A 13,102-nucleotide genomic window follows, 5' to 3' on the forward strand; every position below is an offset into this window, starting at 1 on the left:
TGGATGGATATGAATGAGGTGGTTGGGGGTATTTATAGCCCCCAACCACTTCCATAGCCATTGTGGAAGCTGCTGGTGATGGGCGTACCAGACAGTCCGGTGCGCCACCGGACAGGCACTGTTCCTTGTCCGGTGCGCCACCACATCACCCAACCGTTAGGGTTCGGAGCTGGGTCAACAGTTGGACCTCTGTCTTCTTGTGGCACCGGACAGTCCGGTGCCCCTCTGACTTCGCTGCTCTGACTTCTGTGCGGTACTGTGCTTCACTGTTCACTTGGCAGAGTCGACCGTTGGCGCTGGCTAGCCGTTGCTCCGCTGGCACACCGGACAGTCCGGTGAATTATAGCGGAGCACGCCCTGGAATTCCTGAGAGTGGTTGGTTTGAAGTTGTACGGCCTGGTGCATCGGACACTGTCCGGTGGCACACCGGACAGTCCGGTGCGCCAATCTTCTGCACACTCAAGTCCTTTTGCTCCAATAAAATTGTGTCCCTAACTTTGTTCTTTTCTTGGTTTGTGTTGAACCTTATGCACCTGTAATACATGAGTTCTAGACAAACTAGTTAGTCCATGTGTTTGTGTTGACTATCAACCACCAAAATTAATTATAGGAAAATGTTAACCCTATTTCCCTTTCACGAGCCACGTGCGGTGGCTAGAATTGGGAGCCTGGGAACGACAGGAGCCAGGTGCGGAAGCTGGTGGGTGGTGGCTAGCTGCGTGGTGACAAACACAGAGCTAGGAGCGTGGCGTGGGAACGGATGAACGGTGGTAGCGGCTGCTGAAGCATGTTCGTGATTTGGCGTACAGGCGGACAATTAGAAACTATGTTTTACTATTCTAGTGGGTGTAACACCCTAGGTGTTTGCCTCAGGATAAGTATTGCGATTTTGTCCCAATCAGGTTTATTGTTTCTCTGTTTAATCATCTGAGGCAAAGGTTAACGCTTGGATCGATCGTGGATAAAAATTTATTTGATTCGAAAATACTCACCAAATCAAGTGCAATCCTAGTATCGTACTCTGTTTAGTTTGATCTATCAACATCTCGCCCAAACCCTAATCCTTGAAATTGAATTTGGTTCGTTAGACGTCGCTTTGGACTATCACACGTCTGTGTTGCACGTGTCTTTCTGTGGCTTAACCTCGTGACGCGTGGCGGGTGTAAATTTGTGTGTGACAGCGCCCAGATTCTCGCCTGCATGAACAACACGTAATATCGTTTCTGTGAAATTTAGTGTATGCATCTTATCTCCTTTCTGCCTTTTTCCGATCTTTTTATGCTTCACTTCAAGTTCCCAAAAAGAACAAACCGTGGCATTATTTAGGAGTTATTGCTAAATAAGAAAATATCTCCTCTCAACTTTATCTCTTTACTACTTTATCTCTTTTTCTTACTCAAGTTTCTGGAGGCTTATCCTTTTCCTTCAGTCACCACCGTACCTAGCTTCTTCTTCTCGATCCCTCTACCTCTCTCACATTCGGTGCCTAGGATGCTAGCATTGGCGCTTGCCGCTTTCATCTCCCTACTCCTTGCTGGATCTCTCCATGGCGCGCTCCTCCCCTGCACCTCGCCTATGGTGGCGCCCCCAACGTCCCTCCACGTCGGGTGCGCGCCTTCGGCTCCACCATGCCGGCCATCTGCTGCGTTCACCTCTGCCCTGTGCGGCGCTTTCCTTGTCATGGAGCCCCCATCTCCGCCCCTCTCTGCTGTTGGCTGCCCCTCCCTGGAGTTCGCCCAACCTCAATTCATCCATGGCGCAGGGAACAACAACCCCTTTCATCCATGGCGCATAGCCCTCCATCCCCCTGCCCCTACAGCTTGTTCTCAAGCTGCCAGCTCTTGTGCGTCGTCTGCCACGGTGAGGACTTGTCGTTCCTTTGGTGAGTATTCCTCATCGACACTCATATCTAGATGACGAATTTTGCGTATTTGTGTTTGTGGCTTGGAGGAGAAATTCCCGGTGTTGGATGGCGAAGAGATCGAAGTTCTAAAGCAAACGCCTGCCAGGTGCTTAGTGAATCGCCTCAACCGGAAGTGGTTGTCGATCGCCCAGATTCGAGGCGATTTAGTTGTGGTGAGTTGTTTTGCCATGCTTATTGTTTAGTTTGATGTTCGGCTTCGATGGAGATTATAGTCACAATGATTTTATCTTTTTTAACGCGGGTGTGTTGTGGTGGAATCCTTAGCAGATCTGTGGTTATGCATATGTGCTTTGTTCCATGATAATGCCAGGAAAATATCTTTCCTTTCTTTTCCTTGTCTTTGTGATACTATGTTATATGTCATATATTTGGTGAATGAATATGTTAAGAGAGAGTAAATTGTTTAGGTATATACATAGTATGAGTAAAATGAGTTCTTCTTTGTGATAATATATTGTATGGAATGTGCTTTGATGGATATATGTATATGTGAGTAAGAAGTCTCTTTTCTTGCGTTAAGGTGATTGTTAATAAATCCGGAGAATTTGCGGCATGTAAAACTTAGGATTGGAACAATTGTTGTGTGAGGAAGTATTTATGTGTATAGATCAATGAAGCATAAGCGCATAGACATTATGTTGGTAGAATATAATTTATTGGTAGTGTAGTTTATGTTACTAATTTTTTTCTTAGCCCCTTGAGTTTAGGGCTTATGCATTTTAAGTCTTTTGCTTCCAAAAGTATAGTGATAGAATCATGCAATGTCTAATAATACTCTTCTTACTAAATCAAAGAAATGTGACACTCTTATATGGTTAATGAATTGCAAGACTTAAAAGAACATATTTAGTTATTGTTGTTTGGACTTCATGTCCAGTTTTAGTTATGTAGGCAGTTTAGTGAAGTAAATCATGTTGTATATAGAAGTGTTCTATATAAAAGTTGTAAATAACTTCCTTATATTGTGAAAGTCGCCTAGAGAGGGGGGGTGAACAGGCGAAACCTGAAAATTATAAACTTTGAACACGCACTATGCTCGGGGTTAGCGTTAGAAATTATTCGGAGTGCGGAAGATAGTTCTTCTTGTTGTGAGTTGCTCAATCAATACGGATAACCTTTGGAGCAAACTCAAATCAATATGAGCAAGGAAACTTTTAGAGAGAGGAAAGAAAGAGAAACAAATCAAGTGAAGATCAACACAAATGAACACAGTGATTTTTTTACCGAGGTTCGGTTCCAAAGAACCTAGTCCCCGTTGAGGAGGCCACAAAGGTCGGGTCTATTCTAACCCTTAACCTCTCTCAATCGGTTACACAGACTGGTCAAGTGCTTCTTCTTAATCACTTGGGTCACTAAGACCCCGCAAGGATCACCACACACTTAGGTGTCTTTTGCTAGCTTTACAAAGCACTTAGAAGAATTAGAATAGGAAGGAGAAAGCAATCCAAGCAACAAGAGCAAAAAAAGAAACACTAAACACCCTCTCTCAAGTCACTAAGCAATTGAGTTGATTTTGAGGCTTGAAGAGGATTTGATCTTTTGAAATGCGTCTTGGAGTGAATGCTTTTGCTTTTGTATTGAATGTGGAGTTCAGAAAACTTGTATGACTTGATGGTGGTGGTTGGGGGGTATTTATAGCCCCAACCACTATTCTAGCCGTTGCTGTCGATGGTACACCGGACAGTCCGGTGGTGCACCGGACATGACACTGTTCATTGCCCGGTGCATGCCACGTCAGTAGACCGTTGGGGTTTCGAGCGGTTGACCGTTGAAGTCCTTTGTCCTCTTACTGCACCGAACAGTCCGTTGGCACACCAGACAGTCCAGTGCGTTCTGACTTCACAGCTCTGACTTCTGCATTGTGCACTTTTACTGTTCAACGCAGTCGACCGTTGGGCGCAGAAGACCGTTGCTCCGTTGGCTTACCAGACATGTCCGGTGCACACCAGACAGTCCGGAGAATTATAGCGGAGCGGCTCTGGAAAAACCCGAGAGCGGCCAGTTCGTGGGGTGCTCGGCCTGGGCACCGGACAGTGTCCGGTGCGCCACTGGCAGCACCTCTACTTGTCTTTGCTCTAAACTTTATAGAGTCCCCAACTTATTTTCTTTGTTGGTTTATGTTGAGCTTTATGCACCTGAGATAAATGACAACTAGACAAACTAGTTAGTCCACGTGGTTTGTGATGGACATCAAACACCAAAATCAATTATAGGAAATGATTAAGCCCATTTCCCTTTCATATTGCTTGTGTAAAAATTGCATGGCCATAGGACCAATAATTGGAAAGTTATGCTTCCCACAAGTCCAATATCAGAATATGTCCAGATTATGTACATATTTTGGAAGTTGTATTGTTTGACTAAGTTAAATTGAGAATCAGTTCTTAGTAATTATAGGAGAATTATAGTATGTTTCTTAAGCTTTCCAAAAAGTCTTAGATCATCCTTTTTGGTGGTTTAGAGGCCAAGTTATAGCTTGTTGAAGTGTGATGTCCGAGTCTGTCTAAATCTAGACAGCAGAGCCTTTCTAGTGTCTTTTGACCTTGATACGCATTGAATCAGTCCGAGATGCTTATAAATGAATTGTAGACAATTATATTAGATCCCTAGAAATTCTAGGATCACCTATTTTGGATGTCTGAATCTCTAGTTACGAAAATTTGAAGTAAGAAGTCCAAATCTGGACAGAGTTATCGATTAACACTGTTTGACCTTTCTAAATGTCGAATCTCGTTGTGATGATAATACCAAAGTTGTACAGGACTTCATAAGCCCAGAAAGTCCTATTTTACTTGAGTTATGAGCTAAACAAATAATTGTTGGGCTACTGTCCAAAATCAGCAAGCATTAAGTTGATTTTTTGAAGTTACTCTTGTTTGGATAAGTAGGTTGATTAATTCTTGATTCTTGATTGATGACAACTTGTTGCATATGAAGTGTTTATCAAAATGCCTTGTTGCATATGGTTAGTTCATTTCTTCTAAATGTTTACTTTAGACTTTAATGATTTAAGGAGGTAAATGCTTTGGTGAATGTAAATGAATTGTGATTATTTATGTCTTGTGTAAGTATGATGAAATCAATAATGCGAAGTAAAATTAAATTAGTTCTTCTTGAGTGATATGTGTTATAATTAATAATGTGAGGGATAAATGTAGCATTTAAATAATTAGCCGATAAGTTCTGTTTAGGCTAATTGTGTTAAATGTGTTAGTTTGTTTCTATCCATATGTTAGTTCTAGAAGTCGATAGTGGTGAATTTAATTTAGTGAATCTTTTGGTATTATGCTCTAGTTAGGGACTATAGGACTTATGCTTAGTTTAATGTTTCTTAATGATTGGATTAGATTTGGGTAAGTTGAAGATACGAGTCATTGTGTTGGGTTATATAGACCTATTTAGCGATTGATTATGAATGTTTATGAAGTCTTGCCATTAAATCTTGAAGTTTACTTCCATGTAGTCTTAGAGAATTCAACCATATGTGATTATGCTCTACTTGTTAGAACTTTTAGGGTGATGTTTTGTTTAGTTGGTATGCTATGCCTAATAGTTTAGAGTAGTAATTCTACAACACTTGAAATACTACTGTTCATTATTCTAAGTTCTAGGTATCCAAAATTGATGAATGTAAATATGTTTAGTCTTCAGTAATGTTGCTAGATGTTTGATGTAGGTCCATTTGACTTGAAGGTCATGTTTGTGTAAAGTCAAAAGCATATAGTGCTTTCATAGTAAAGTTGAAATGTCTTGCTTTAAGTTCTTAATATACTTTGGTAGCATTATCTACCTTGTGCTATTTATCCTCGTGCTCATTCATGTGCATCTTGCATATCATATGGGTACGTTAATTGATCATGTGATGTGAAGGAAAAGAGCTGGATTGATCCCAAGATGATGCTGATGGATGAAGCTAAAGTGGATGAATCAAACAAGTGCTAGAATGGGAGATACTCGCCAAGCGAGTATTATCTAACAACACTGACCTAGTGTCATCCCAGGCAAGCTCCGATGCATTTGCTCCCTCCTTGTGTTTTTAAATTTTTTATCACCTATATGCTGCATTAGGTGATAGAAGTTGAGTAATGAAACATTTGACGCATTTCCTTCATTGGAATTGGATTATTCTCCTTGTTACCTGTTTTATAAACATAACTAATGCTGCTTAGCCCTGCTTAGAAAACTAAAAGTTATTTCTTTTAAAAAGAATGATATGTAATATTGAATATGGGTTTTATGAAAAAGGAACTTGTAATAATGAAGGTATCACTCACGATGACGAATTCATTATTCTGGATGACACCTTCTCCTGACTTTGTCACCTTATGTTCATCATGACGAAGCTAGCTTCTTCGTCCTTCTCTTCAATCTGCATTGAAGGTGTTTCGACGCCGAAGCTCCTGCAACGCTTAATAACATATCGACAGCCAATGATTAAATGTGTTTTGTGAGGACCTTCGAAAGACGAAGGTCCCCAACAGCTGGATGGTGGGGTACTATGCTCTCGGGTTGCGTGAACCCGTTTTGGTCTCGAGAAACCCGGGTGCGAGTTGACATATGCAAGGGTAAAGTGCTACATATGTTGTGTGGTTGGAGATCCTAAGTTGGGTATTAATCGATTCGGATTGCCGTTACTTTTCAGATATGAAGACTAGATCTTCGACCCTCATGGTAGATAACAAGTGAAACTAAAGTTGATAAAAGGAAGCAAGTGTAGGACAAGTGAATGCTCTAGATTAGGAAAATCTAGATTCAGGAAAAGTACTTAACTTGTGAAGTAAAATTTTGGCATAAGAATCCAGTACTAGTAAACTTTTCTGCAAAATGAGTCTTTGAAATTTGATGAGCTTTACCTTCATTCCCAACAAACTAGTATATCCTTAAGAGTCTTTTCTTTAGTCGGGTAAGTCTTGCTGAGTAATTGTGTACTCAAGATTTTATTCTCTATGTTGTTGCAGGTTGTGGGTTGCTTTGGTTGTAATTGATGTTAAGTGCCGGTGGGCTCGGTCTTCTTATATAAGTATATCCCGTCTATAGTTTCTTTACGAGGATTGTCACTTAAGCTAGCATATATTTTCAAACTTATAAATGTTTTATACATTTAAAGTGTAATCTTTTGAATCACTCTTTTGTAATCAACTCCGATGATATATAATGTGATCATGTTATAAGTTGTAACTGTTGTCATTTATAATCATTTTGTAATAAAGAATGTATTTCACTGCAAATATTTATATGTGAGTTGTGTTTACTTAATCCTACGATCTTGGTTAATAGTGGTTTATTCGAAGTCCTTGGACACCCGGACAGATCCTGTTAAGTTGTTTGGTACACATGCATGCCCGTCTGAGATTCTTGGAACAAAAACAATTACATGTGGATCCAATAATTTGGGAGATTCTGCTACGGTGGGCCGGGCTTATCTCGCCATAACGGGTCCTCTCCTGATCATGTATGACATTCAGGCTGCCGTTGGCTCTGTTGTGTACACTCTCAGCAAAGCCACGACGATACATTTGGTACGTGCTACAGCCGCAACTACTGCGTTTGTCACCTCTGTCGGTTCGGTGTACATATGTGGTGTGGTGCAGTACAGTGCCACCATGCCGAACCTGACAGACGGTTGCATTGCATTAAGGAACGGAAATCCTCTTGCGCTGTCGCAGGTTCCTAGAGATTTCAGCACAGATTTAGGCAAAAACCCACCCAAACAGCTGACTCCGCATCAAATTTGCCGACGGGCGATCGGTCTTACCAGAAGACAAGCACAGCATTGCGATATAATCAAAACGGCACGAGGTTCCATTACTTCTCAAAATAGCTGTGGCCTGTAGCTTCTTTCATTGTTTCAAAGCATTACAACATAAGCAGCAAAACCAGAAACAGTCCTCATAAGCACCACTTATTAGGGCAGTACAACACAAACGATAAGCGCGGTGCAGATCAAGAAAGAACCACAACATGTAGAAGCCATATAAAAGCATGATTAAGCACAGCAGACCACCAAAAGCTTCTTACTGAAAAAAAGGCCGCCTTAGGCAGAAGGTTTCTCCGACTTGAGTGGCTTCACCACCTCCCAGGTGAAGTCAGGGTCGTCCCTTCCAAAGTGGCCGTAGGCCGCCGTCTTGAGGTAGCGCCCGTTGCCGCCTTTCTTGAGGTCAAGGTTGATGATGATCATGCCAGGCCTGAAATCGAAGTTCTCCTTGACAATCTTGAGGATCTCCTTGTCGGGGATCGCGCCGGTGCCGTACGTGTCGACGAACACGGAGAGAGGCTCGGGCACGCCGATGGCGTAAGACACCTGGACGATGGCGCGGCGAGCAAGGCCGCTGGCGACGATGCTCTTGGCAGCCTGCCTTGCGACATAGGCTCCGCTGCGGTCAACCTTGGTTGGGTCCTTGCCGGAGAAAGCGCCACCACCATGGGCTCCCCAGCCACCGTAGGTGTCAATGATGATCTTGCGGCCAGTGAGGCCAGCATCGCCGTGAGGTCCACCAATGACAAAGCGGCCAGATGGGTTAAGGTGGAAGATGGTCTTCTCGTCAAGGTACTGCTCAGGGATGACAGGCTTGATGACATGCTCCTTCAGGTCAGCAGCGATCTCATCATTGGTCACTGTCTCGTCGTGCTGGGTGGAGATGAGGACGGTGTGGACACGGATGGGGACCATGGCACCACCCTCATTGCGGTACTCGACTGTCACCTGGGTCTTCCCATCAGGCCTGAGCCAGGGGCAGGTTCCGTTCTTGCGGACCTCGGTGAGACGAGCACCTAGCTTGGTGGCAAGGACATGGCTGAGGGGCATCAACTCAGGGGTCTCATCGGTCGCATACCCGAACATGTGTCCCTGGTCACCAGCTCCAATCTCCTCGGGGCGCTTGGTGAAGTGGCCATGCACACCCTGAGCAATATCAGGGGACTGCTGCTCAATGTTCACGAGCACCTTGCAGTGGTCGGCGTCAAGCCCAACATCGTTTGACACAAAACCAATGTTGCGGCAGGTCTCCCTGACAATCTTCTCGTAGTCAACATTGGCCTTGGTGGTGATCTCACCAAAGACCATGACCATGTTGGTCTTGGTGCAGGTCTCACAAGCAACCTTGCTGTCAGGGTCCTCAGCAAGGCAAGCGTCAAGAACGGCATCTGAGACCTGGTCACAGAGCTTGTCAGGGTGTCCCTCGTTCACAGACTCCGAGGTGAAGAGGAATGTGTCGACAGCTGCCATCTTCTTTGATCTGCAGCGGACAATACAAATGTTAGATACGCACAAAATGGCTAAGGCAAAAATGACAATCCTCATAACCAAATGAACTGCATGGTCCAACAAGACTGACGTACTCCTATAAAAGGGCAATAGAATGTTTAGATACAGAAATAACTAAGCGATTTGTTGATCAACAGTTGGACACCGGGGATGCAAGCAAACACTGTACTCCTTTTGGGCAAAAATGCTTTGTTCAAATCTTTTCTATTGTCTCAAGCAACAAAAGACAATAAAAAGGTTCTAGGCTACTAAACAACCACAAAAAGGGCATATTTGTTGGCACATAACAAGACCACAACAATTTCAGGTTGAGAGATTCGTCACGCAGAGTCAACTAAGTCAACTAAGTCCCACTGGCAAAAGTTTGGCATTTCTGATCCACTCATACAGCACTAGCCTCCGCATTTGTGCTTTTGGGGCAAGAAGAATCTACCAAGCCTCGACACCAAATCAGCACAAGAATATCAAATTTTGTAACCAGATTCTAGGAAGAAAACAACCGCTCAAATTATTCTCCCAGTACATGTTGCAGGATGCAAAAGTAGTATCTACTCCCTCCGCTCCAAATTCTAAATCATTTTGACCTTTCTAGTTACATAGCTTACTAGCTTAGCGAAAATCTAGGTGCATAGCAAAAGCAATGTATTTGGAACAGAGGGAACACGAAGCAACATCATGGAGCATAGTAAACACAAACTGGACCCTCCAATTTACTATAGAGTGTAAAAAACAAATTCCCACAAATCCTCTGCTCAGGTAGCAAAAAGAAACGTTGACAAATCCTACACAGCTGGCCTATTAATTAGTTTTTTAGAACATGCTGTTTATTGGTAGAGGATCACTTTCCACTAACCATTCCAAGTAAACGTTACTCAGCACCCCTACCATTTTAGCACTCGAAACAACACTGCAGAACATGGTAAAGGCGAGAACCAGTAGCTGTAAGTTTCCGGACAACTTGCAGATATATAATTTTTCCTGAAATCCCCAAACTTCGTGCAGTTGCCTAGTAAAAAGTGTGAAGCATAGCACATGTGGTTCCTTTATAGAGGAATAAGACAAAAAAACTAATAGCCGATTCTTCTCCCCCAAATATTTTAGGAGAAGATAGATGAAATCAGCACCAGTATCATATCGGGGCAACCTTTATACACTCCCCTATCCTAGGCAGTTTCTGCACACATGTTTCAACCGCGGAAAATTCAGATTAGCACATGTTGACCCGAAGGCTCAGATTTTATTTTATTTTCCTAACAGCACGGATGGGGTTCCGACGAGATCTGACTCGTCCAACCACGTGTGGAGCCTTTGGCTTCCTTTTCCCGTCTCGTGGAACGCGACAAGACGACAAGCACAATCATTACCACTCCGAACAAGGGTCTGTGTGTGTGTGTCTGTGTGAGTGTGAAAGAAGGGGCGAAAACCCCTACCTGGCTATCGGATTAATGTTAAGGCAAAAACAAAACATTCCGCGGCATGAACGAAGGAAAACCAGGAGACCAATCATGGCAAGCCCCGACCTTCGACGCCTGCAAGGAACGCGCGAGAGGCGTGCCGGAGCCTACCGCCTGGTCGACGAAGCGGCAGCCGGCAGCGAGACCAACCAACCATTGCGGGCAGCGAACCAAGAGCCCCCGCTGCAACCAGAAACGCCTTGCTACGGACAACGAAACAAAACCCTACGGCGAAGGGAGAGGGGAGAGGATGCAGGCACCGGAACCCAGAGCGTGCACTGGACGGAAGGAGAAGGGACGCTCACCTGCGGCGGCGCGGGGTGGTCGGGCGGATCCGAGTCCGACGAGATCCGGTCGAGGCGGAGTTGGGATGAGATGGTAACTTGTTCGTTCCGGAGTTGGGATGAGATGGTAACTCGTCTCGTCTCAGATCCGACCCGGCCGCAGCGCACGCCGGTCCCGGCCGCGCGCTGGCCCATTTATAGCACCCGTCGGCAGCGGGCACGGGCGCAGCGGAGGCCACCGCCGTCGGATTGGTTTTGGTCGGATCCGGAGGGCGAAGTGACGCTGTAACGGGTGGGTTGGGTGGGGGACAGCGACCCGTACCCACCAAACACCGAGGGCCTCGGACTTCCTCCTGCTGCTGAGGTTGCCTGCTGACTCGTGGGCCCCGAGTCCGCGGGAGGCTGCGTGGTTCGACCCGCCCCGCTCAGGCGCTCACCAACCGCCCGTGGGCCCCGCCCGGCTCTCGCTGTGAACTGTGTGGAGTGGGACCCGGTGGCGGTGCGGTGTGCTTCACGCCCGCACACGAGTTGGCATGCCCGCACCAGGAACCACGCACGCACCAGCAAGGCAGCACTAGCATGGAGGACCAAGAAAAATGGCTAATGACGCTTGACCGAATTAAATTCGGTCAATCGCACGTAATCACATGCATCTGAATTTTTTTTATTTTCGGTCGACAAGGCATCTATCTAATATGATTTCAACGATTAAAATTTGTCCTAAACTTATTATCAACCTTATGACCAAACATATTCCTTCCCTCTGGCTGCTAATTCATCTTGGTATAGAAAATATAGTGTTAGAGCTTGTTTAAAACCTTTAGAACTAATAATTAGTCAGTTAATAAATTGTAACTAACTATTAGCTGGCTAATTATTAGTTAAGATCAATTTAAAACGTCAAGTTAATAGGTTGGTTGGACCTACTAGTTTTCAGGTACAACTGAGTCATTTTTTGCCGCCACCTTTGAAAAGAAAGAAATAGATTTTCAACACTAAATGTGTCACAAGTAACATAGATTTGTAAAAAAAATAGATCCACATAAAATTCTCAAACAATGATACAAAGCGCACTAAATTGGAAAAGGAAACTTCAATATTCACCCTCACATGTTGAACAAAGCATTTGCAATACTACCATGAAACTCATTCATATCATGTTCTTCATCACCTTGTTCTTGATAAGAAAAAATCGCTAGCATTGTCATATAAATGACAATATTGTCATTTGCCCACGTTTTAGCTGCGCAACCCAGCTAATGAACTGATTGTTAGTTGAGGGTTTCGCTAACAATAAACCGAGGCTTTTAACTGGGCTATTTGGAACCCCTAAGCTAACTTTAGCCACTAACAATTATCTCTAGACGTTCCAAAACAGACACTTAGAGCATGTACATCCTTATTAAATACCCTGTCTCTTGAGGGGTCTTTAGGGTTAGGTGAAAAAAACTCGAGAGACCAGTCTCTTCATGAAGAGTCTGTCTCTTACATGACTTTTGACTTTTCAATGATAAAGACTCTAGTGTATGTACAATCTAATTGATACATGTCCCTTAAGCTGTCTTTAGAGGCAATACTCTCTTAGTTGTTTATTCTATTTTAAAAAGGGTCAAGGTGTTCTAAGTTGTACATGGCTATAGATAGATAAAACTAACTAATTAATAGTTAGATTCTTGCGAAGACATTAGCTGAGAATTTGAGTGAATCTTCGGTCGATTAACAGCTAACTATTAGCCATAAAGATCCAAACATATTTTCAAGAGTCTTGTGGATAGTGATCTGCCAACGTCACCTAGAATGACCTCTTTTTTGGCTTCTTTAATTGGTTTTAGCCTTGACTGGTCTTGCTAATCTACCCAAGGTTGCCATTCACGGGAGCTATGCTTGTTAGTGTTTATTAACTAAAGTATGACCACCTTTAATTTGCATTTTTGGCCTCACTAGCGGCAGTCGGCAGGTAGGTCAAGTCAAACATGATGCACATTTTCACTTTCAACACAAACGTACATTAAACACTTTGAGTTTTTATGGCAGAACCACCCGAATTATTCCAGCTTAAATGCCTAAGTCACGCCTCAGGGGCCGTAACACACTTAAATCGGAATAACCCGTCAGTCCCTCAGATCTAGTCTGATAGAGCCACTTAACCAGGATCAAATTCCACAATCTCACTCGA

The 13,102-nt window shown here is 43.8% G+C and overlaps 1 protein-coding gene across 1 annotated transcript; it reads right to left on the reverse strand.

Annotated features, from left to right (window-relative positions):
* Positions 1–7,706: 7,706 nt before the first annotated feature.
* On the reverse strand, positions 7,707–11,094 carry LOC100191838 (uncharacterized). The gene is made up of 2 exons (NM_001137262.2): positions 10,948–11,094; positions 7,707–9,159 (listed from the first exon to the last, which is right to left on the reverse strand). Exon 2 carries the CDS (start codon positions 9,147–9,149, stop codon positions 7,959–7,961), a length of 1,191 nt encoding a protein of 396 aa, NP_001130734.2. The 5' UTR covers positions 9,150–9,159; positions 10,948–11,094; the 3' UTR covers positions 7,707–7,958.
* Positions 11,095–13,102: the final 2,008 nt, after the last annotated feature.

This window comes from Zea mays, chromosome 8 (genome assembly GCF_902167145.1).
Source record: "Zea mays cultivar B73 chromosome 8, Zm-B73-REFERENCE-NAM-5.0, whole genome shotgun sequence".
In the NCBI taxonomy this organism is placed as follows: domain Eukaryota; kingdom Viridiplantae; phylum Streptophyta; class Magnoliopsida; order Poales; family Poaceae; genus Zea; species Zea mays.

Excerpts from the sequence above, each read along its gene's own strand:
- LOC100191838 (NM_001137262.2), bottom strand. The coding sequence starts at position 9,149 with ATGGCAGCTGTCGACACATTCCTCTTCACCTCGGAGTCTGTGAACGAG.